Source organism: Neoarius graeffei, chromosome 17, assembly GCF_027579695.1.
Source record: "Neoarius graeffei isolate fNeoGra1 chromosome 17, fNeoGra1.pri, whole genome shotgun sequence".
Classification (NCBI taxonomy): Eukaryota; Metazoa; Chordata; class Actinopteri; order Siluriformes; family Ariidae; genus Neoarius; species Neoarius graeffei.
Window position 1 is genome coordinate 62,778,829 of NC_083585.1, and position 25,960 is coordinate 62,804,788.

Consider the following 25,960-nt stretch of genomic DNA (forward strand, 5'->3'; position numbering starts at 1 on the left):
GGATTTATGTTGCATTCATGGCCCAAGAATGTTCAAGCTGCAAAGATTTGGATGCATTTTGTGAGAAGTTCACAGGCACATTGGGCGTCTACGAAGTGGTCTCTCCTCTGCACATTTTACTGAAGACTCGTACAAAACCTCTGATCTGTTGAGGAGCGTTGGCTATAAGCCCGTACTGAAAGAGGGTGCATTACTAACAATTAAATAAAACTACAAGAAAGGGAAAAAAATAATAATAATAATTAAAAAAAAAAAAAAAGGAAAGTAAGTTCAGTGGCACCAGCTCTCCCACAGTTTGAGCCGAGGGTTGTTGGTAAAACCCGGGATGGAACAGGACGTGACATATTATCACTCAGGCAGTGACCTGCGGTTGTTGCTAAAACCGGCGATGTCCCATCCCGGGTTTTAGTAATTGCCTGAGCCGAGCAGTAATGGTGGAGTACTCAGTATGGAGAAAATGGAGAATGAGTTGAGCAGCCATCTGTTTTCTAAACTGGATATTGTTGTCATCTTGCCCTTACGTGGAAGAAGCGAATGAATGGAGAACTGAATGAACAACTGAACGTCAGATTGTTTCAAAACAATCGGCCACAAGATTGGTCTTCAAGAAGTGAGAACGCAGACGGGTAAGCTCCGACTCTCATTTGGATAAAAACAACAAAAACATGTTGTTTACCTGCAGGGACATGCACAGGATTATAGAGGGGCAGGGGCTCAAAGTCATAAAAAGGACAGCAAGTGCATGATTTTTTTTCCCGGTCCTTTCCAAAATATGGAAATGTAGAATTAAAATTAACGTACTAATAGGAAGGTAAGTACTTAGCTATGTGTCCTGTGTTGGTTAAAGTGATATGCAATTGCCATTTCTTTTGTGTCAGCAAAATTGTCACTCACATTATCATAGGCTTGGAAGACATGCAAAGTAATAAAACACTGGTGCATTATTAGGCTTTTTTATTGTTAAAGATTTAACATTGAACAGTGAAACCTGAACTTTGAACAAATAAGTAAATAGCCTAATGGACAAAATGATAAAAATCAGTCCTTCCTCTCATAAGGTAGAAGCCTAACATTCCAGGGGCCTTAAAGCAGTAACCTTCTGGGGGCCATGTCCCTGTAGATATTAATGACCTCATTGTGATTTATGGGTATGTCTTTTTCAATCGAGAGGAGAAGGAGATCAGAGAGCCTCTCTTCTTTGTATAGGCTTCTGAGTACATTTTTCGCAAGCTTTTGTTTTTGTTTTTTTCTGAAACATAACCCACATTTGATTTGAGCACGTTGTGGAAGAGGTCGACGACTAGTTACAGTATATATACAAGAGGAGAATGTAAGCTTTCTGACAATATATGATACTTGCATGTACACTGAAGCACGGCCGAGGCAATCGATTGTGAACAGTAACAGGTCAGGTCACGTCAGTTAACAAGCAGATTATTAAACTACAGAGACTTAAATTACTCGTACAAATGTCAGTAGCACTACAAACGCCCACATGTCATGTACATTCAGTTTGAAAGGGCTAACTGTTAGACCATAACTCATGTTCAAGCTGCCTCACTGTCACGTCTCCTCTGTTATCATTGTGGCAGCGCGCGCAGCGGCTTCTTCCCCCTCTCTCAGTCCGCGTGCCCCCTCTCTCTGGCCGCGCGCCCTCTCTCTGGCCGCACTCGAGGGGAGCAGCAATGGACAGAGAAGTGGCAGCTCAACGTGCACAACCACCCTGGATTACAGGAACACTGGTAGATTGCCGTGGAGTTTTTGTACCGCCGTTGTTTTAAACTTCTAACAGGACTGTATTATTTATTATTAGGATTATTATTATTTTAAAAGGGCAACATTTAATTCGAGGCAAAAAGGACAGGGGCTCAAGTACCCCTAAAGCCCTATGTGTGCACGTGCCTGTTTACCTGCATTTAGATTAATCCATGTAACTTGTATTGTGTATTTAAGTTACCGGTCTTAGATTTATTTAATTTGCTTCAGAATGTGATTGTCTCAGTTCATCTGATTATTTAATGAGCCTTTTACGTTTTATCAGTGAAAATGCATGCATGTACATGTATGTTGCATAAGTTATAACACCTATCCTGTTTTAATGAGAGTCAACCCACAATCAATGAAGTCAAATCAGTCTTAGTTGAGCAAGTCGGTAACGTTATTTCTTAATTTCACCATAAATTTTTATTTATATGACTTTGGTCTATAACTGTCAAAGGCCTCGGCCTTAAAACCGGTTCCCGCAGTGACGTCACGCGCTCAGGGCTGGCTGGCTCAGCGGGGCAGCTCCAATGCCAAATTTGCGGTCGAGTTTAACTCTCAAAAAATATTTTTTGATTCCCATTTATGCAGCATACAAGAGTCAAGGATGGAGATACTATCCACTCAGAAATGTATTTAAAAATAAAGGTTCTGTGTATCTCCTTAAAATAGTGAACTAAAAAAAAACAAGGAATGAAAACTCAGGGTTTAACAAAAACAACACACACAGCAAATTCCTCAGTGTTGAATTAACACTTTCAGAGTTAATTTGTGTCCAGTTGGACCTATATAAACACTCTGGGTGTTAATTCAACACTGGGAATTTTGCTGTGCAAATATCTCGAGAGAGAGTTTATTTTTTTTACAGAGTATCCCATTAGACCTCCATTTTGTGTGTGTGTGTGTGTGTGTGTGTGTGTACTAACAGATGCATTATCAGGCAGCAGTAGATGACAGTGAGAGGATCTTTACTGAGATGATCAGCTCCATGGAGAAAAAGCACTCGGAGGTGACGGAGCTGATCAGAGCTCAGGAGAAAGCTGAACTGAATCAAGCTGAACGACTCCTGAAGCAACTGGAGCAGGATATTGCTGATCTTCAGAGGAGATTCACTGAGCTGGAGCAGCTTTCACACACACACGATCACATCCACTTCCTCCAGGTAACACTCACTGTCTGATCTACAGAGGGCGCTGTTCCTCACAAAGTTTCCTCCTAAAAGCTCATTACAGCAACAATAAATGTTCCTGTCTGAGATCCCAAGTGTGTCTTTGGTCTGATTCAGTCTGAGATTCATTCGTTCCTCTCCTACACTTTTCTCCTTCTCTATTCTGTGTTTCCTCTCTGTAGAGTTTCCCGTCTCTCTGTGTTTCTCCTGGATGTGACGACTCACCCAGCTTCACTGTCAATCAACATCTCTCATTTGATGGAGTGAGGAAATCTCTCTCAGATCTGAAAAAACGAGTCAAGGAAATCTGTGAGGAGGAATTCAACAAAATCCATCCACAAGGTAAAAAAGCAAACATTTGTTCTGTATCACAGTAAAGAGAGCCATAAAATTCATATAACAGAAATAAAACGTAAGCAGGAACAAAACTGCATCAAATCACAAAGCATTAGTATTAGCCTCAGAAATTACATGTGCAAATTACAAATAAATTTCCCAGATAAACAGGACCTTAATCACAAATCCACAAACTAATCTTATTGAACTTTACACATAACAAATATGCTGAACATTAGATCAGAACCGAGGCCTTAATTCCTCCATAAAATCCATCAGAAAGTAAAAACACACACATTGTCAGAGCTTCAGCTGGGAAAGGTTTTTTGCTTCTCATGATTCTTATATTCAAATGCTGCACAGTGTGATGACATTTTGGCTGATCTCTAAATCGTGTCTGACTGAGAGCAGTGAGGAATCTAAGTTTTCATTTTCCTGGTTTAAACTGTTTTCGTGTCATTTTTCAGTCTCCATTTTGTCTCTGTGTCTCTACAGCTGCAGCAGTTCACATGATTTTACCCTCAAAACCAAAGAGCAGAGAAGATTTCCTGCAGTGTAGGTGTAAAACACACACACTTCAACTCCGAGGAGGACCGCCCACTTGATGGCCTTTTCTTTCTTTCTTTCTTTCTTTCTTTCTTTCTTTCTTTCTTTCTTTCTTTCTTTCTTTCTTTCTTTCGACCTACAATACACAGAATGTGTATCAATAATAGTTTATTTATATCACACACAGAAATCGAGTTACACACACACAAATCTAATTGAGGTATTTCACCTGACGTCACAGGGTCACGTGACGCCCCGGTGTCCGCCATTTTGGACGGCAAGCTAGCTAATGTCAACAACAGTAGCTGGTATGTTACTGTAGCAATGTTTACGTTCAGTCATTTGGATGACTGTTAAAACCTTTCAGTCTCAAGTTTTTCCTTTACTGGATTTACTAGTTTACTGGGCCAGCCAGCCCCGGAGCGCGAGCTAGCTAGCGCCAGCCAGCCAGCTCGCCAGCCCCGGAGCGCTAGCTAGCTAGCGCCAGCCAGCCAGCCAGCCAGACCCAGAGCGCTAGCTAGCTAGCGCCAGCCAGCCAGCCAGCCCCGGAGTGCTAGCTAGCTAGCGCCAGCCAGCCATCCAGCTCGCCAGCCCCGGAACGCTAGCTAGCTAGCGCCAGCCAGCCAGCCCGCCAGCCCCGGAGCGCTAGCTAGCTAGCGCCAGCCAGCCAGCCCGCCAGCCCCGGAGCGCTAGCTAGCTAGCGCCAGCCAGCCAGCTCGCCAGCCCCGGAGCGCTAGCTAGCTAGCGCCAGCCAGCCCGCCAGCCCCGGAGCGCTAGCTAGCTAGCGCCAGCCAGCCAGCTCGCCAGCCCCGGAGCACTAGCTAGCTAGCGCCAGCCAGCCCCGGAGCGCTAGCTAGCTAGCACCAGCCAGCCAGCCCCGGAGCGCTAGCTAGCTAGCGCCAGCCAGCCCGCCCCGGAGCGCGCTCAGTAAACTAGTAAATACAGTAAAGGAAAAACTTATAACAGGCCATGTCTCAACAGACTAAGAAGTTATTTCAATGACATTTAATAACATTTTGTTTATCCTGAAGACCGAAAGTAAAAGAAAATATGAACAAATCTTAGCTGTCAGTGAACAATCCTGGTGGAAGCAGTTAAACGTCATTCTCTAAGCCTGCTAACCTCAATTTTTGCAAATACCTCTCCCTCTGCTCGCCCTGTAAATGCCCTACGTCGCTGGATAGTGAAGGTGTTTTCTGCATCTCGCTCCTTTTTCTTTTATGTTTTTCGTTTGTCACCTTCCTCGCATTCAAACTGATTCGAGCCGTGACGTCCAAAATGGTAGCGTCACATGACTTGGTCACGTGAGTGAAATACCTCAATACATACGAAGGATAAAATGCTGCCTAGAAATAACTAGTAATCTAATCTCACGAGGCAGAAAAAAATAATGGATTACTATTATAAAGAAGAAAGCTAGTCGCACAGAGGCACAATGATAAAATACAATATTTCAACAAATACAAAAAACAATAAAAAAGAGGGAAAAAATGAAATGACAGTGTGAGGAAAAGAGAAAGGAAGCGATAATCGTACTTTTGATAGAACGCTTGAAATTGCTGAAGCTAAGACTCTGGAAAGATTCATCAATACTGTTCCAGAGTGTTAGGGTTTTGCTGGGATTCAAACCTGGTTCGCTGGTGTGATAATCCAGCAAACCCCCACTAGGCCACCAGGTGCAGAGGTGTGAGGTGAAAAGTGCAGAGGTGTGAGGTGAAAGTAGAGTATCAAAAACAGTTTATTTACATTATATACACTATTTACAATCCAGGGCAAAAACAAAAAGTATAATCCAGAGGTTCTGGGGCAAAAAACAAAAAGTATAATCCAAAATGCAAAACACTCAGAAGATCAATCAAAAAAGAAAATCCAAAAGTTCAAAGACCAAATAAGAAAAAGGCAAAAATGTAAACGCTCAGAAGATACCAAAGGTTAAGTGAAAAATCCAACAAGAAAACAAAAGGCCAAAAACACAAGGGCAAAAGCAAGGACACGGGACAGACGTTCTAACGAAAAGCATTACAGCACAAAGACTCCGTGCCTCAGGACCAAACTGAAGAGGTATTTATACACAAACTAAAATAGGACACAGGTGACACTAATGAGGACTAGGCGGGGCACAAGACACATGGAAAACAACAAACATAAAACACAGAAACAGTGGCGGCCTCTAGAGGCCAAAACAAACATGACAACTAAAGGAATAACAGCGGCCTCTAGAGGCCAAGACAGTCCCCAGTCCTAACAGGACCCCCCCCCTCAAGGAGTGTCTCCTGACGTTCCCAGGGCGGTCCGGATGGGCCGAATGGAAGTCCCGACACAGTTCTTTATCTAAGACGTCCCGAGCAGGAACCCAGCAGCGCTCCTCAGGGCCATAGCCCTCCCAGTCCACTAGATATTGAAGGCCCCCGCGGACCCGGCGGGAGTCCAGCAGGTGGCGCATGGTGAAAACAGTCTGACCCTGGAAGATGCGGGGGGGTGGGGGATTCCTAGGGGCAGGGGCATACGTGGATGTCAGTACGGGCCGCAACAGGGAAACATGGAATGTGGGGTTGATCCTTAGAGTCCGGGGCAACTGGAGCCGGTAGGCGACAGGGTTCACCCTGCACACCACCTTGAAGGGGCCAATGTAGCGAGGAGCAAGTTTGCGGTTCTCCACCTGCAGCGGAAGGTCCTTGGCAGACAGCCAAACCCGCTGCCCAGGGCGGAAAATGTGGGCAGGCCTTCTATGGCGGTTGGCCTGAGTCTGATTGGTTCTGGAAGTCTGAATGAGAGTCCTCCTGACCTTGTTCCAGGTCTTGCGACACCGTCTGATGTACTGGTTGACCGAGGGCACCCCAGTGTCCTCCTCCTGTTCTGGAAACAAAGGTGGCTGGAACCCGAATTGGCACTGGAATGGCGACAACCTGGTGGCCGATGACTGCAGGGTGTTGTGGGCGTACTCCGCCCAAGGCAGCCAGGTGCTCCATGATGTCGGGTTATCCTTCAGCAGGCCTCGCAGGGTGGTTTCCAGGTCCTGGTTGAGCCTCTCTGTCTGACCATTGGACTGGGGATGGAACCCAGAGGAGAGGCTGGCAGTGGCCCCAATGAGCTTGCAGAACCCGTGCCATACTCGTGAGGAGAACTGGGGCCCCCGGTCTGAAACGATGTCCTGTGGGAGACCAAAAACTCGGAAGACATGAGTGAACATGAGTTTGGCAGTTTCCAGGGCAGAAGGGAGCTTGCACAGTGGTATGAAGCGGCAGGCCTTAGAGAATCTGTCTACTGTGACCAAAATGACAGTATTACCTTGTGAGTCTGGAAGGCCAGTGATGAAGTCGACCGCCACATGGGACCAGGGATGCCAGGGAATAGGCAGAGGATGCAGGAGACCCTGGGGATGCTGTCGAGGGTTCTTGGTTCTGGTGCATACATCACAGGACAGGACGAATGACCTTACTTCCTTTTCCATGTTTGGCCACCAGATGCATCTTTTCAGGAAGTCCAGGGTCCTCCGAGCTCCCGGGTGGGCGGTGAGAGGGGAGGAGTGACCCCACTGGAGAACCTTGGCCCGGGCTTGTCGAGGGATGTACAAGAGGCCCGGTGGCCCCATCCCAGGACCGGGGTCCTGGCGTTGAGCTCGTCGGACGGCCTCCTCGACACCCCAGCGGACAGGGGCCACAATCCGGGATACAGGGATAATAGGTCCAACCTCACTCTCTCTGTTGGTGGCAGAGAACAGCCTGGAAAGCACGTCAGGTTTGGTGTTCTTAGAGCCGGGGCGGTACGATAGGGTGAAGTCGAATCGACTGAAAAACAAGGCCCACCTAGCCTGTCGTGGGTTCAGTCTCTTCACTTGCTGGAGGTACTCCAGATTCTTATGGTCCGTCCACACCAGGAATGGATGTTGCGCTCCCTCCAGCCAGTGCCTCCATTCCTCAAGGGCCAGTTTGACCGCTAGTAGTTCTCGATCCCCCACATCATACTGGGACTCCGTAGGGCTCAGGCGGTGGGAGAAGTATGCGCAGGGGTGCAGCTTCTCTTCCGAGCATTGAGAGAGCACCGCGCCAACACCACTGTCCGAGGCGTCCACCTCCACGATGAATGGTTGGGAAGTGTCCGGGAGAACCAGAATGGGTGCCGTGAAAAAGCGGTGCTTAAGGTCCTTGAATGCCTTTACCGCCTGAGGGGACCAGACATAAGATCCACTGGTACTTTTGGTGAGATCCGATATGGGTGCAGCTATGGAACTAAAGTTCCTGACAAATTTGCGATAGAAGTTTGCGAATCCTAAGAACCGCTGGACCTCTTTAATGGACTTGGGAGTTGGCCATTCCCGGACGGCCAGGGTCTTGGCTGGGTCCATTTGGAGTTGTCCCGTCCACACAATAAAACCCAGGAAGGAGACCTCGGGGACATGAAACTCGCATTTCTGGGCTTTAGCAAACAGATTATTCTGTAGGAGTCTCTGGAGGACTTGGCGGACATGGTGGCAGTGCTCCTGTAAGGTCTTAGAAAATATCAGGATGTCGTCGAGGTAGACGAAAACGTATTGATTGATCATATCCCTCAAGACGTCATTGATAAGGGCCTGAAAAACAGCTGGTGCATTGGTGAGTCCGAAGGGCATCACCTGGTACTCGTAGTGCCCTGACGGGGTGTTAAAGGCGGTCTTCCACTCGTCTCCCTGTCGGAAACGGACGAGGTGGTATGCATTCCGTAAGTCCAACTTGGTGAAGACGGTGGCGCCTTGGAGCAGGTCGAATGCTGTGGACATCAGTGGAAGGGGATAGCAGTTGCGCATGGTGATCTTGTTCAGGCCCCTATAGTCAATACACGGTCGGAGCCCCCCATCCTTTTTGTCGACAAAGAAGAAGCCGGCACCAGCGGGTGAGGTGGAGGGTCGAATGAACCCAGAGGCCAAGGCGTCCTTGATGTACTCCTCCATGGCCTTGCGTTCTGGCTGAGAGAGGGAAAACAGTCTGCCACGAGGAGGGGTGGTCCCAGGGAGCAAGTCGATGGCACAGTCGTAGGCACGGTGCGGAGGAAGAACGGCGGCCCTGCTCTTGCTGAAAACCTCCTTGAGATCCCAGTACTCTGTGGGAACTTGAGATAACTCGGTGAGATCAGGAGGCTCGGCAGGAGACACAGGAGAGCTAGAGAGCAGACAAGAGGCATAGCAAGCAGGACCCCACTCCACAACCTGGCTAGTGACCCAGTCTATACGAGGGTTGTGGCGGGTAAGCCAAGGAAGACCTAGAATAACTGGGAACTCTGGTGAAGGAATCAGGTGCAGGGATATTTCTTCCTTGTGACCTTGAGACTGGAGGAAGACTGGAGAAGTTACTTGGGTGACTCTTCCGTCACCTAAGGCTTGGCCATCCAGGGCAGACACAGACAGTGGGACTTCAAGAGGTGCAGTCGGGACATTGATACTTTGGGCGAAGTGAACATCCATAAAGTTTCCAGCCGCCCCGGAGTCTAACAAGGCTTGACAAGAGTGGACGGACTCACCCCAGGAGATGGAGACCCGGATGTAGACTCCTTGGCCAGGGAGTTCAGGAGAGAGGGTAGGCCCCATCACAACCCTCCCTCAGCTGGACGGGACGGTCCTTTTCCCGAGAGCTCGGGACATGATGCTCGGAAGTGGCCAGGCTTGCCACAGTAGATGCAGCACTTGTCCCTCCTTCTGCGCTCCCTTTCAGCTGCGGAGAGACGAGTACAGCCAACTTGCATGGGCTCTGGACAGTCACTGGAGGAGGTAGACGGGCTCCAGGTCGAGGCAGTGAGGCAAGGGGAACTCAGGACTTGGTGGCGCTCTCTAATCCGGTTATCGAGACAAGTTTCGAGGTCACCTGCTAGAAGCCAGGCCGTCTTTGATGGGGTCAGACAAACCATGGTGAAAGGCTGAAACCAGGGCTGCTTCGTTCCATCCACTTACTGCTGCGAGCATCCGGAATGAGATGGCGTAGTCTGCGACGCTTCCTCTTTGCCGGATGGACATGAGCTTTCTGGCTGCACCTTTACTGATGTCTGCTTGATCGAAGACACGAAGCATCTCCTTCGTAAACAGCTGGAAGTCAGAGCACTCAGGTCCCTGTCTCTGCCAGATAGCTGTGGCCCAGGCTCTCGCCTTACCAGCTAACAAGGTTATCACAAAGGCAATCTTGCGGCGATCCGTAGTGTAGGTGGTAGGCTGGAACTCAAAGGTGAGTTGGCACTGGGTAAGGAACTCCCGACACTCACTGTGCTTGCTGTCATACCTCTGTGGTGCAGGAAGGCTGGGTTCGCGAGGTGAATGAGGCAGCATGGCAGGAGGCACTGGAGCAGGAGAGGATGGTGGAGCAGGAGCAGAATCAGGCGCAGGAGATAGGGGCAGAGAAGTCAGCTGTGCCAGGGTTTTCCCGATTTGCTGAAGCAGTACCTCATGGCGAGCAAGGGTCTCACGTTGGCTTGTAAGAGTCCGTCCATGAGTGTCCATGGTGGATCCAAGGCGTGTTAACATGGCCATCGTTCCCTGAAGGTTAGCCAGGTAGACAGTTGAAGAAGCCTCTGCTGAGTCGGTCATGACGGAGTCTTTCTGTTAGGGTTTTGCTAGGATTCGAACCTGGTTCGCTGGTGTGATAATCCAGCAAACCCCCACTAGGCCCCAGGGGGATGACTCAAGTGCAGAGGTGTGAGGTGAAAGTAGAATATCAAAAACAGTTTATTTACACTATATACACTATTTACAATCCAGGGCAAAAACAAAAAGTATAATCCAGAGGTTCTGGGGCAAAAAACAAAAAGTATAATCCAAAATGCAAAACACTCAGAAGATCGATCAAAAAAGAAAATCCAAAAGTTCAAAGACCAAATAAGAAAAAGGCAAAAATGTAAACGCTCAGAAAATACCAAAGGTTAAGTGAAAAATCCAACAAGAAAACAAAAGGCCAAAAACACAAGGGCAAAAGCAAGAACACGGGACAAAGGTTCTAACGAAAAGCATTACAGCACAAAGACTCCGTGCCTAGGGACCAAACTGAAGAGGTATTTATACACAAACTAAAATAGGACACAGGTGACACTAATGAGGACTAGGCGGGGCACAAGACACATGGAAAACAACAAACATAAAACACAGAAACAGTGGCGGCCTCTAGAGGCCAAAACAAACATGACAAGAAAAGCAATAACAGCGGCCTCTAGAGGCCAAGACAGTCCCCAATCCTAACACAGAGAGCAGCAGCTTTGAAGCAAATATTAAACTTGCCATCGTTAGTTCTGGCTGAAGGAACACAAAATGAAGATCTCAAAGCCAGTCAAGTTTTATACTTGTGCCTTGATGCTAAAAGTGTCAAAAAGTTATCAAAGGCAGGCAGCAAATTAACTAGAATGAAATTTAAATGTAAAAATACTGTTTAAGTAATCTATAAAATCAGAGAATTTCATCGTCTCCAGCTTTTTAAAAATAGGAGGTGTGTGTTCATTAAAAGAAGCTAAATTAATAATTCTGACAGCTTTCTTCTGGAGTACAGTTATCAGTCGAAGGGCAGTCTCATAAGTATTACCCCAAACTCTAACACCATATATTAAAAAAGAATAAATAAGAGAGTAGTACAGCTGAGTTAGAATACTTTGAGAAACATAGTGATGAAGCTCAGCAATAATTCCAAAGCCTCTGGAGATTTTCTTGCTCTACTGGTGGATGTGTTTCCTCCTGATGAGGTGAGAGTCGAAAACTACTCCAAGATACCTGATGTAGTTCTTCTGTTTAATCAGCTTATAATTAATTTTCAGGAAATGGTTCTGCTCAATTTCTTTTGGGGTGGATTAAAAAAGAACAAAATTTGTTTTGTCAACATTCAGAGAGAATTTATTTGCAAAAAGCCACGCGATGATATCAGAATTACTTTATTAATCCCCGGAGGGAAATTCAAATTTGCAACCAAGCACCCGAATATTGACTAATTCAGAATTTACCCTGGTTTCTAGAGAATCTAAAGATGAATCTGCCAGGAATAAATTTGAGTCACCTGCAAAAAGATAAAAATCAAATATATTGGAGCAGTTCATAAAATCATTTATGGATAAGAGAAATAGAAGGGGGCCACGAAGCGAATCCTGTGGTACTCCACATGAAATTGGCAAAGAGCTGGATGAAATGTTACCGATTGAAACAAACTGAGGTCTATTTGATAGATATGAGGCAAACCAATCATGGACAATTCCACGGATGCCATAAGAATATAATTTTTCTGACAAAATATGATTTATGGCATCAACGGCTTTACTCAGACAAAGAATGATACCACAGGAAAATTTGCCATCTTCAATTGCTCTTTGGATTTTATCAGCAATGAGTACAAGTTCATGTTCTGTAGATCTGTTGTCACGGAAACCAAACTGACCAGAATATATTAAATCAAACTTTTCTCGATATGTATTCAGCCTATTTTACATGAGTTTTTCTAATATTTTTGATAAAAATTGACAAAAGAGAAATTGATCTATGATTAGACGTTAACAGTTGAGCTTCTGCTTTAAACATGGGTCTGACACGAGCAAGTTTAAAAGAATCAGGAACAGTACCAGAAGTAAAGGAGAAGTGATGTAGGATCTCCACAGGCTTTGAGATTGAGTTTAATATCTTGAACAGGGCTACAGAAATACTAAAGGGGCCACAAGCCTTTCCAGACTTGAGCTGGAGAAAAATGTCTTGAATTTCTTGTGTCCATGTAGGGCTAAGAAGAAAGCTGTCGCTTGTCAGAGAAACAAGAAAATCCAAAAATATTTTGTTGACCTTTGGTATTGCTTGGCTGATACTTTTACCAATGTCTGCAAAATAAACATTGAACTCATTTGCTAGATCCTTTTACCTATAGGAGTCAAATGATTTAGTTTATTTCTCTACACTTTGTACTGAGCATACAGGCACTGATTTCTCGTCTTGATCGATTTTTCTATACAATTTGATTTTATAATTCATTGTTCGAAGACTGAGGGGAAATCCAAGGTTCAGATTTGAGTTTGATTTCCTTCCTTGACATGGTTTTTCAGAGGAACATGAGCGGTAATAATTTCATCAGAGTTTTCAAGAAAGCTGGAGAATGTCATGAATATCAGGCTCACCATCAGACTGGCTAGAGCAGTCAATTTGTTGAAAATCATAAATGAATGCATCTTCATTGAACCATATGAAATCTATCCATTACCGCTTATCCTGTGCAGGGTCGCAGGCAAGCTGGAGCTTATCCCAGCTGACTATGGGCGAGAGGCAGGGTACACCCTGGACAAATCACCAGGTCATCGCAGGGCTGACACATAAAGACAAAAAACCATTCACACCTACAGTCAATTTAGAACCAACAATTAGCCTAACCTGCAGATCTAGGAAACTCACGCAGACACAGGGAGAACATGCAAACTCCACACAGAAAGGCCCCCATTGGCCACTGGGCTTGAACCCAGAACCTTCTTGCTGTGAGGTGATAGTGCTAACCACTACACCACAGTGCCACCTGCCATAGGAACTCTCTTCTCTAAACTTGCTTATTCAATGGGGAGGGTGAATTGAGTCAATAGACAAAAAGTTGGGAAAATGGTTAGTTAGGTCATTACAAAATATTCCAATTATATGTAGCATATTTAAGTAATCCGACCATCCATTATCCATAACCACTTATCCTGTGCAGGGTCAGCTGGGATAGGCTCCAGCTTGCCTGTGACCCTGCACAGGTTATTTAAGTGAATTAAAATACATATCATCAATAAACATGGTTGAAAAGAATAGGAAGATAAAGTATTGATAAATTCACCTGTAGGTATCCGAGTGTCTGAATTCATCAGATTTAATTTAGGTTGCTCACAAAAATACAAAGCTTTGACTCCTCATGGATTTTATCAATTATTATTGAAAGCTTATCCAGAAATGGCTGAAAAGAACTGCTTCAGTGTCTGTATCTCACACCACAAACTGTGTTCTTACTGCCTTCATTATGGAGCTCAACAGAAACTGATTCGTCTTGATGAGAAGTATTAAGGTCATCTCTTAGATTATAACTTCAGGAATTTATGAAGAGTCCAATTTGGAGTGTTGGGAAATGTAATTAAAGTCAGGTAAGTAAAAATTGACAAAACTATCTTTGAGTTGAATGCCAGGTTTCTGAAAGGCAAAGGATCTTCAATAGATGATCTAAAATACTGAGTATGTCTTGAAATTCATCAAATTTAGCTGAGAGGCTCCTGATAATATAGTGAAGGAAAGAGAACAACTTGTCAGATAAACAAGAAGATAGAGTCATCTATATCCCCCACCCTACATACCAACTATATACCAAGTTTCAATATATTGTCACGTTTTTGAAGTTCTGCTGCAGGAAACCAACCGTACCTCTTTACACTGACCTCAGCAGCCCATGACATAAACCCACCGGACCTTTGGTCCAGGTGAGCTAAAAATTAAAATTTCACATTTCTTAGTATCAAAAGGCACATATACATTACTTCATCAACACATATACCAACTTTCAAGACCAAACCACTCATAGTTTTCAAGTTCTGCTCTGAAAACCAAACCTACCCTAGAGACTAAGTCTGAAATTGTTTCCATGGAAACATGAAAAATTTGTCTCGTCTCATCTTGTCTTGTATTCTTCCGCTTTATCCGGGACCGGGTCGCGGAGGCAGCAGTCTAAGCATGGAAGCCCAAACTTCCCTTTCCCCAGACACCTCGGCCAGCTCCTCGGGAAGAACACAGAGGCGTTCCCAGGCCAGCCAAGAGACAGAGTCCCTCCAGCGTGTCCTGGGTCTTCCCCGGGGCCTCCTCCCGGGGGGACATGCCTGGAACACCTCCCCAGGGAGGCATCCAGGAGGCATCCGAAAAGTTGCCCGAGCCACCTCAGCTGATTCCTCTCGATGTGGAGGAGCAGCAGCTCTTCTCCGAGCTCCTCCCAAGTGACTGTGCTTCTCACCCTATCTCTAAGGGAGCACCCAGCCACCCTGCGAAGGAAACTCATTTCGGCCGCTTGTATCCGCGATCTTGTTCTTTCGGTCATTACCCAAAGCTCATGACCATAGGTGAGAGTCGGAACGTAGATCGACCGGTAAATTGAGAGCTTCGCCTTTTGGCTCAGCTCCTTCTTCATCACGACGGACCGGTAAAGCGACCGCATCACTGCGGAGGCTGCATTGATCCGCCTGTCGATCTCACGCTCCATCCTTCCCTCACTCGTGAACAAGATCCCGAGATACTTAAACTCCTCCACTTGAGGCAGGACTTCTCCACCAACCTGAAGAGGACAAGCCACCCTTTTCCGGTCAAGAACCATGGCCTCGGACTTGGAGGTGCTGATTCTCATCCCAGCCGCTTCACACTCGACTGCAAACCACCCCAGTGCATGCTGAAGGTCCTGGTTTGAAGAAGCCAACAGGACATCATCATCTGCGAAAAGCAGAGATGAAATCCTGTGGTTCCCAAACAAGATTCCTTCCAGCCCCTGGCTGCGCCTAGAAATTCTGTCCATAAAAATTATGAACAGAACCGGTGACAAAGGGCAGCCCTGCCGGAGTCCAACATGCACTGGGAACAGGTCTGACTTACTGCTGGCAATGCGAACCAGACTCTTGCTCCGTTCGTACAGGGACCGGACAGCCCTTAGCAAAGAGCCCCGAACCACATACTCCCGAAGCACCCCCCACAGAATACCACGGGGGACATGGTCGAATGCCTTCTCCAGATCCACAAAGCACATGTGGACTGGTTGGGCAAACTCCCATGAACCCTCGAGCACCCTATGAAGGGTATAGAGCTGGTCCAGTGTTCCGCGACCAGGACGAAAACCGCATTGTTCCTCCTGGATCCGAGGTTCGACTATCGGTCGAATTCTCCTCTCCAGTACCCTGGAGTAAACCTTCCCTGGGAGGCTGAGAAGTGTGATTCCCCTATAATTGGAGCACACTCTCTGGTCCCCTTTCTTAAAAAGAGGGACCACTACCCCAGTCTGCCACTCCAGAGGCACTGTCCCCGACCGCCACACGATGTTGCAGAGGCGTGTCAACCAAGACAGCCCCACAACATCCAGAGACTTGAGATACTCAGGGCGGATCTCATCCACCCCCGGTGCCTTGCCACCGAGGAGCTTGCAAACCACCTCAGTGACTTCGGCTTGGGTAATGGATGAGTCCACCTCTGAGTCATCAGCTTCAGTCTCCTCAATGGAAAACATGATGGTGGGATTGAGGAGATCCTCAAAGTATTCCTTCCACCGCCCGAAAATGTCCCCAGTCGAGGTCAACAGCTCCCCACCCGCACTGTAAACAGTGTTGGCAGAGTACTGCTTCCCCCTCCTGAGGCGTCGGACGGTTTGCCAGAATTTCTTCGAGGCCAACCGATAGTCCTTCTCCATGGCCTCCCTGAACTCCTCCCAGTTCCGAGTTTTTGCCTCCGCAACTGCCCGAGCTGCAGCACGCCTGGCCTGCCGATACCCATCAGCTGCCTCAGGAGTCCCGGAGGTCAACATGGCCCAGTAGGACTCCTTCTTCAGCTTGACGGCATCCCTTACTTCTGGTGTCCACCACCGGGTTCGGGGATTGCCGCCACAACAGGCACCGGAGACCTTGTGGCCACAGCTCCAAACAGCTGCATCCACAATGGAGGTAGAGAACATGGTCCACTCAGACTCAATGTCCCCCGCCTCCCTTGGAAGCTGGGAAAAGCTCTCCCGGAGGTGGGAGTTAAAGACCTCCCCAACAGAGTGCTCGGCCAGACGTTCCCAGCAGACCCTCACCATCCATTTGGGCCTGCCAGGTCTGTCCGGCTTCCTCCTCCGCCAGCGGATCCAACTCAGCACCAGGTGGTGATCAGTTGACAGCTCAGCCCCTCTCTTCACCCGAGTGTCCAAGACATAGGGCCGGAGATCAGATGAAACGACAACAAAGTCTATCATCGACTTCCGACCTAAGGTGTCCTGGTGCCAAGTGCATTTATGGACACCCCTATGCTCAAACATGGTGTTCGTTATGGACAAACCGTGACTAGCACAGAAGTCCAATAACAAAACACCACTCGGGTTCAGATCGGGGAGGCCGTTCCTCCCCACCACGCCCCTCCAGGTGTCACTGTCATCGCCCACGTGAGCATTGAAGTCCCCCAGTAGCACAATGGAGTCCCCAGCCTGAGCACCCCTCAGTACCTCTCCCAGGGACTCCAAGAAGGCCGGATACTCTATACTGCTATTCGGCCCGTAGGCACAAACAACAGCAAGAGCCCTCTCCCCAATTCAAAGGCACAGAGAGGTGACCCTCTCGTTCACTGGGGTAAACTCCAACACATGGTGGCTGAGCTGGGGAGCTATAAGCAAGCCCACACCAGCCCGCCGCCGCTCACCATGGGCGACTCCAGAGAAGTGGAGAGTCCAGCCCCTCTCGAGGAGCTGGGTTCCAGAGCCCAAGCTGTGCATGGAGGTGAGCCCGACTATCTCTAGCCGGTACCTCTCAACCTCCCGCACAAGCTCAGGCTCTTTCCCCCCCAGCGAAGTGACATTCCATGTCCCAACAGCTAGCCACTGTGTCCGGGGATCAGGTCGTTGAGGCCCCTGCCTTCAACTGCCACCCAATCCACACTGCACCAGTCCCCTACTGCTACCTCTGTGGGTGGTGAACCCGCAGGAGGTCAGGCCCATGTCACCTCTTCAGGCTGAGCCCGGCCAGGCCCCATGGGCAAAGGCCCGGCCACCAAGTGCTCACATACGGGCCCCAACCCTGGGCTTGGCTCCAGGGTGGGGCCCCGGCTGCGCCATACCGGGTGACGTCACAGTCCTTGGCTTTCTCTCCATAAGGGTCTTGGTGAACTGCTCTTGGTCTGGCCTGTCACCTGGGACCTGTCTGCCTTGGGAAACCCTGACAGGGGCATAATGCCCCCGACAACATAGCTCCTAGGATCATTCAAGCACACAAACCCCTCCACCACAATAAGGTAGCAGTTTTCATCATCATAGGCTGTCCATCGTAAACGATGATGACTATGATTTTTGGGAATTTACGTGGAGCAATACCGTGCGTGGGCTGCAAGGCCAGCTTTAGATCTGCATAGTTTCCCACAGAATGGGCATTCATGAGCTGTATCTGTCCACTTGCTATGTCTAACTGCATGTGCTCTGAGATATCTTGCCTTTCTATCCTTTTCAACTGAGATCTTGGCCTGGTGTTTGATTGCTCGCCATTTAGATCTATCAAGAGCATTTTCTGTCCATGTGGAGTCATTTATAGAGCACATCTTCATGTGGCGCTTTAGTGTATCTTTGTATCTTAGCTTTTGGCCACCGTGGTTCCTCCTGCCATAGCTTAGTTCTCCATAAAAGATGTTTTTTGGGAGACGGGTGTCAGGCATTCTCACTAGATGTCCAGCCCACCTGAGCTGTGCGGCCACAATAAGAGCTTCAACACTTTCTGTGTTGGCTCGTTCAATGACTTCCACATCTGGCACTCTGTCCTTCCAAGATATCTTCAGTAGCTGTCGTAGATGTCGGAGTTGTGTGGCTGTGAGTTTCTTGATGTGTCTGCGGTACAGGGTCATGCAGTCTGTACCATACAGCAGAGATGGTAGAACCACTGTGTTGTAAACATTTATCTTTGTGACAAGTCTAATGTCATGTCTAGACCAAAGCTTCTTCTTGAGTGCTCCAAAAGCCTTGGAAGCTGCTTGGATCCGTCTATCAACTTCTGTGTCTGATGAGTTGTTGTTAGTCACTGCACTTCCCAGGTATGTGAAACAGTTTGTAGATTTGAGTGGTTCATCATGGACTTTGATATTAGGTGGAACACTTTCTTTGTTCTGAGGAGGAGGTTGAAAGAGCAGTTCTGTCATGGAGATATTGATCTTGAGCCCAAAAAGATCTGCAGCTTTTGCAAAAGCATTTACAATTTTTTGCATTGCAATAGGATCATTTGCGAACAGAGCTGAATCATCTGCATAGAGAAGCTCTCGGATGCAGATCTCTCTGGTTTTTGTTTTTGCTCAGAGTCTTGGCAGGTTGAATGGGTTCCCATCTGTTCGAGTGCATAAATAAATGCCATCAAGACCAGTGGGCATTGTTTCCAAAACAGCTGATAGGAACATGGTGAAGAGGGTTGGTGCAAGGACGCAGCCTTGTTTTACCCCATGATTGACTTTGAAAGGTTCACTGAAGTTACCACCTACTGTTACTCTTCCCTCCATGCCATCGTGAAATAATTGGATGATCTTAATGATTTTCTGAGGACAGCCATAGGCCTGCAGAACTTTCCAGAGTGTTGCTCTATCAACAGTGTCAAAAGCCTTTGAGAAGTCGACAAATACAATATACAAAGGTTGCTGTTGTTCTATTGCCTTTTCTTGCAGTTGACGAAGTGAAAAAATCATGTCAGTTGTAGATCTGCCGGCTCTAAAGCCACACTGACTCTCAGGTAGAGGGTTTTTTTTTTCTGATATATGCTTCAGTCTGTTGAGGATGATCTTGGCAAATATTTTAGCTGTGACTGACAGAAGAGATATACCCCGATGGTTTCCACAGTCACTTCTTTCTCCTTTCTGTTTGTATATTGTTACAATTACAGCATCTTTGAAATCTTGTGGAAGACAGGATCTTTCAAAACAGGTGTTGAAGAGGTCAAGCAACACAGCCTTTAGCTTTTCACCCCCATGCTTCAGTACTTCAGCTGGAATACCATCCTGTCCTGATGATTTACCACTTTTGGTGCTTTTCAGTACTTTCTCCAGTTCATCCATGGTAATTGGGTCACATAGATCATCACGCACCAGGTGTTTGGTCAATCCATCACACGCATTTGGTTTTGCTGATCCTTGTTGGTTGAGGAGGGTACAAAAGTGCTCCTTCCATCATTCAGTAATTTCACCTTTGTCTGTATAAGTTTTGCTACCATCTGCAGATTTCACAGGAACAACTGTGTTTGTTTTTGGACCATAGATGGCTTTCAACGAAGAAAAAAGTCCTTTAGTATCATTTCTATCAGCCATGCCTTGCATCTTCTCTGCCAGCTTTGACCACCAGTCATCTTTTAGTCTACGAATTTCCTTCTGTACTTTGGCTTTCACAACCTTGAAGTCAGCTTTACTCTTTTCCGAGTTCACGTTCAGGTGTTTTTTGAAAAGCACATCTTTTTCATTTAGTAGCTTTTGGATTGATTCTTCATTATCCCTAAACCAGTCAGGGGATTTTCTTTTCGAGTATCCTAGCAAATCCTCTGATACTTGGAATATTATGTTCTTGAGTTGTTTCCATTGCATTTCGACATCATCACCTTGGGAGATCATGGTGTTTTCTACAAGTGCGCTTGTAATCCCATCTGCTAGTCTAGATTGATGTTCTGGATTGGAGAGCTTGGTACAATTTAATCTTCTAGGGGATTTACTAGCTGTTTTATGTCTCTTGCAGAGGATCTTGAAATTGAGCTGAGATCGTACTAAAAAGTGGTCTGTCGAACATTCAGCACCTCGCAATGCCTTGGTGCAAAGCACATCTCAGAGATTTGATCTTTGAGTTAATACATAGTCTAAGAGATGGGGATGTTTGGATCTTGGATGTGTCCAGGTGAAGTAGTTCTTGTCTGGTTGTTTGAAGAAGGTGTTAGTGATGCATAGATCAAGTTCAGTACAAATATTTAAGAGCAGTTCTCCATTTTGGTTTTATTTCCTTTGCCGAATTTACCAATGACTTCTGGATATGTCACATAGTCACACCCAATACGTGCATTGAAGTCACCAAGTACCAGGAGTTTATCTTCCTTTGGGACTTTTTCTAAACAGTTCTTCAGTTCTTGATAGAAACTTTCTTTGTCTTCATCAGAGTAGGACATGGTAGGGGCATAGTTGCAGAAAAGAGTCAGATGCCGAGACTTTCCAATGTAAAGACGTAAGCTCATAAGTCTCTCTGAGAAACCTATCGGTAATTTGGACAGACTTTTTGCAAGGTTGTTATGAACTGCAAAGGCTACGCCTGCATCACGTCGACCTGATGTTTTCCCAATCCAGTAAAAAGTGTAGTGTCTTTCCTGGAGTTGTCCTTCTCCTTCCATTCTTGTTTCTTGTAGAGCAGCAATGTCGATGTTGTATTTGCTGAGTTCAATGTCGATCAGTGCAGATCTCCTTTCTGGTCTAATGTCGTTGTCCAACATTGTTCTGACATTCCATGTTGCCACAGTAAATTTGTTCTTTTGTTTCCTCTCGCTGTGATGAAGGCCCGCTGACCACGAGTTGCCAGCCAGGTTAAAATCTGAGCAAGCTTTGTTTACCCACACCTTTTCTAGGGGCTTCCCCAGTTGGGGTAGGCAGTGCTGTCCCTGAAAAGGGCTGCCTAGGCACTCATATAGCTGCCGATATTTGCCTTTGCTCAGGGTTGACAAAGTAACGACCATCTAACATGAGTCGCCTGTGTGCAGAGGCTTCGCTAGTAGCTACCAGCTTCTCAGGCCTGCTACCGTCACGGTTCCTTCCATTGCCACAGGACTTTCTATTTTCTTCGTAAGCTCATCCCAAATCATGCCTTGCACGGTAGAATAAGGCCTTCGGTGTCGTGCCCCCAACGAGAAGCCTCTCTGGACTGCAGTATCTGACCCTAAGTGGTACACAAATGCACAACAAACCTAGGAGATAAAGAGGTTGCCCCGCAGTGACTACTAACTAGTCAGTGCTGCCATTCATTGGCCAACCAGTGGCTCTTCTGTATGCCAGCTGATGCCTCTGCCATTGACCCAATATAGGTTCATCTGCCTTTGGCATCTACCAGCGCCCTGCTGCCAGTGCTTTGACCTGTAACCCTAGGTAGGAGGGCAAGAGGGTACTATCACTTGCCCAAGGTGAACCCTTGGACTGGTGGAGGGAAGGAGTCGTCCTACTTCTCCATTCTAGACCGGCCCCAAACAAGGTCTAGCCACTGCCCAAGTGGCAGTTCTAGGAGGGGCATAAAAAATTAAAATGTTCGTTTCCGGAGCATATATCCAAAACTATTCATGATACGGATTTGAAACTTGGTATACATGTTAACAAGGCAGTTCTAGGAGGGGCATGAAAAAATAAAATTTCTTAAATTTCTTAGTATGAAAAGGCACATCTACATCACATTGTTAAAATGTATACCAAGTTTCAAATCCGTATCATGAATAGTTTTGGATATATGCTCCGGAAACAAACATTGCTCAAAGTCAAAATCTATTACTATGTAAAAATTTGAAAAATACTTTTTTCCAAAAATCAAAAATAGCAAAAGGCTCCAGTTCACATGTTGCTTGATATGTATACAAAGGTTCATGAAGATATCTTCAGTAGTTTTAAAGATATGGCCCAGAAACGAAAACGTGACCAGACGGATGGACGGACAGAACCTGTTTCTATATCCTTCTCCAACCTTCATTTGGGTGGGGAATAATTATGAAGTTCTTGAAAAGAATGAAATTCGTGTGGGGAATAGTACCTAGAATTAATATGACAAGTATTCATGTCAGGATTGAAATCATTTAGGTTTGGTGATAATTCTAATCACCACAATTAATCTCATAATAATTCTAAGCAGGAACAACATCAGCTTGATTCACGCACAATTATACTGACAAAGTTAAGGTCAAAACAGAAAAAGACACCACAATACAACACTAAAGATTGAAGTATTTTGTGTGTACAGAATGCTGAGGGAAAAGGGAGGAAAAGAAAAAAATGGCTGAATGTGAAAACTGTTTGGAGTGGTTCCATCAGGAATGTGAAGCGACCCCAGGGCCTGTTTTTCACAATGGGGGGCAGCAACTGCAGAATCTAAAGGGGATGAGGTGCAGTGGGTGAAGACGGACCACCAAAAGCAAGATTTTGTTCAGTAACTTGGTTATGAATGCATAAACAACATTTTTTTTTCTTTCTTTCAACTCAACTTTCGTGACATGCGTGGATTAAATGTACATTATCCTCGATGCGTCAAGTTGGAGCTTAATCTTATTTTTATGTAATAAAAAAGGGCTTCATATTTAACAACAAATGCACTGGACTTGGAAAACTGATCTACATTCCTCCCCACAGTTTATTAACACATCAGCACCATCTTTTAAACTTGAATGGTCTTCAGAAGTCACAAATCTAAGTTTGAAGGTTGATTTTATAGACATGGGATCTACATTTTAAGCTGGGATTTTATAAAGCTCATGAGCTGACATCGTTACTGCTGAGAATTATGGTGATGACACGATCAATCTCAGAATTCCAGACATGATAAAGAAAAGTACAACACTTATTCAGAAGGTCATTAAAGGAACCGCCTCGATCCAAACACAGTGAGGAGAAATCCTGTTCCTCAATAAAAATCAATAAAGGTTCTCTGAAATGTTACTATGGCTACAGAAGGACTCTGAGTCCAACACACACACACGTTATCCTCTTCATGTTTATCTAAACCTATTCCTGCGCAAACACAATTATACTGAGCATAAATTCATACAGAGACTGTGTGTGTGTGAGAGAGAGAGAGAGAGAGAGAGAGAGAAAATAAGAGTACTGAATAACAAAGGTATATAAAAAACTAATGTCTATAAGTTATTTTAAAATGGAAAACTGTGTGAATAATAATGTTAAGTGTCAGAACACTGTTGTGATGTAGGAATTAAAACATGCTGTACATTTCTCTGAACAGTAGGTGTCACTAGTGAACTCTGTTGAATGAGAGTCCGAGTCATGAATCTTTTCGTGAATCACAACCATTGAGCTCTATATAAAACCTGGAGGGCTCCGAACCCATTCCCCTCTGTAGAGACGAGTGAAGCCATCTGGACGCCATCTTACCACTCACATTGCATGGATTTGGTTTGTGTGTTAAACCGTCGTCTCATCTTATCTCATTATCTCTAGCCGCTTTATCCTGTTCTACAGGGTCGCAGGCAAGCTGGAGCCTATCCCAGCTGACTACGGGCGAAAGGCGGGGTACACCCTGGACAAGTCGCCAGGTCATCACAGGGCTGACACATAGACACAGACAACCATTCACACTCACATTCACACCTACGGTCAATTTAGAGTCACCAGTTAACCTAACCTGCATGTCTTTGGACTGTGGGGGAAAACGGAGCACCTGGAGGAAACCCACGCGGACACGGGGAGAACATGCAAACTCCACATAGAAAGGCCCTCGCCGGCCACGGGGCTCAAACCCGGATCTTCTTGCTGTGAGGCAACAGCGCTAACCACTACACCACCATGCCGCCATGAGAGATAATAATAATAATAATAATAATAACAACACAAAGGCTGTACAATACTTCCTTTCTATTTAGGACAGCTGTTGAAACAGGATTATTTTCTCATGTTATTTGCCATTTTCACTTCATTCTCACAGTCATGTCTTAACAGTATTTATTCATCACATAATTCACTGTCATTTTAGACACAAATGATTCAATTTTGATGCTTGTTCTTTTTAAGACGACACAGTGTTTAGCAAATGGGGTAACTTTTAACGTGGTAAACAAATGTAATAAGAAATACAGCATCTGACAGTATGGATGCCGGATGCACCATCTGGCCAAATGCTTCAGTGAGATGACGACTGGACTGAACCCACACTCCACAAGCAGTTAACAAAACTCATCTTGCATAGGCGTGAATTATTTTATTTTCCAATGCATACATCATTCATAATTCTGATTAAAGTTGCATTTGTTTACCACATTAAAAGTTACCCCATTTGCTGAACAGTGCGTGGGCTTAAAAAGAAAAAGCTTCATTCTCACATGTTTTAACAGTATTTATTGGTCTCAATTTTGCTAATTGAATCTTTTGTGTCTAAAATGTGACCAATAAATTATACTGTTAAAACAGAGGGGAATGGGTTCGGAGCCCTCCAGATTTTATATTGAGCCGAGGCCTCGTTCGTCATCTGTCACGTGGTTTCGTCTGCCACGCCCCCTTCTACTCCATACGTGCTTCGGAGCCTCACGACAGACAGGTGTCTCACACACACTTCTTATAAATCCTGTGATTAACATCTAACCTGTGGATATTTTATTGTTTTAGATTTCTGTTATCTGACTCTGGATCCAAACACAGTAAATCCTTACCTCATTCTGTCTGAGAACAGAGCGGTGACACTCAGTGGGACAAAACAGAGATACTCTGATCATCCAGAGAGATTTGACTCCTGGCCTCAGGTGTTGTGTAAGGAGAGTGTGTGTGGACACTGTTACTGGGAGGTGGAGCGGAGGGGTGCTGTGGACATATCAGTCTCATATAAAGAGATCAGCAGGAAAGGACGGGGTTTTGAGTGTGGGTTTGGATGGAACAGTCAGTCCTGGAGTCTGCGGTGTTTTTCTTCCTCTGTCTGTTTCCGACACAACAACATTAAGACTGATCTCCGAGGTCCATCATCCTCCAGAATAGGAGTGTATGTGGATCACAGTGCAGGAACTCTGTCCTTCTACAGCGTCTCTGACCCGATGAGGCTCCTCCACAGAGTCCACACCACATTCACTCAGCCTCTATACGCTGGGGTCAGGATGTGGGATTCTGACTCATCTGTGAGGTTTTGTGATCTGATGAAAAAATGAAATGTTGGTAAAAGTTGAAATGTTTAGTAAAATTATAACTGAGATGTCAGATTGAATTTCTCCCTGAAATACAAAGACACTTTTGTGTGCAGAAACTGTGGCACTAATGAATTATTATTTTCAGAGTGCATCTGTTTTATAGATTAATAAGAAAATAAGTTACATAAATGTCTTAATGCAGAATATAAGATGTTTCTAGAAGAAAATTCAGACTATTTCAAATGTCTGCACTATTATGAGATTTATTACACTGATATGAAAGTTTAGAATGTCTCAAATTCTGTTTTTTCTTTGGCAAAATCTGTTTCTTCAGAAATAAAACTTCCTCAAACTACTGTGTCTTTCTGTCCTGCTGCTGGTGGAAACACACCCTACTGTGTGTAAGAACATTTTTAACAATTTTGTGTCTTGAACCATTTTCTGTTCAAAAAATAATAATTACACTCACTGTATTCAGACCCCTTCAAAAAAAAATTTAAAATATGGAATAAACACAGACTCATTTTGCAGGTTTTGGAATCTATCCATATAAAGATTATTTACAAATCATTGTTTTCAGTTTTAATTTCAATTTCCACATACAATATCACCTTTTTCTGATTTGGGGCTGTTTTTCCT

General features: G+C 45.5%; 1 protein-coding gene across 1 annotated transcript in view; it reads left to right on the forward strand.

The window, feature by feature from the left end:
• Positions 1-25,400, forward strand: part of LOC132864402 (tripartite motif-containing protein 16-like) — a 61,137-nt gene extending 35,737 nt beyond the window's left edge. Inside the window, exons 3-6 of the mRNA XM_060897824.1 lie at positions 2,690-2,923; positions 3,112-3,271; positions 3,761-3,820; positions 24,813-25,400. Coding sequence (XP_060753807.1) covers positions 2,690-2,923; positions 3,112-3,271; positions 3,761-3,820; positions 24,813-25,342 — 984 coding nt within the window. The 3' untranslated portion in view covers positions 25,343-25,400. The remainder of the gene's footprint in view (positions 1-2,689; positions 2,924-3,111; positions 3,272-3,760; positions 3,821-24,812) is intronic.
• Positions 25,401-25,960: the final 560 nt, after the last annotated feature.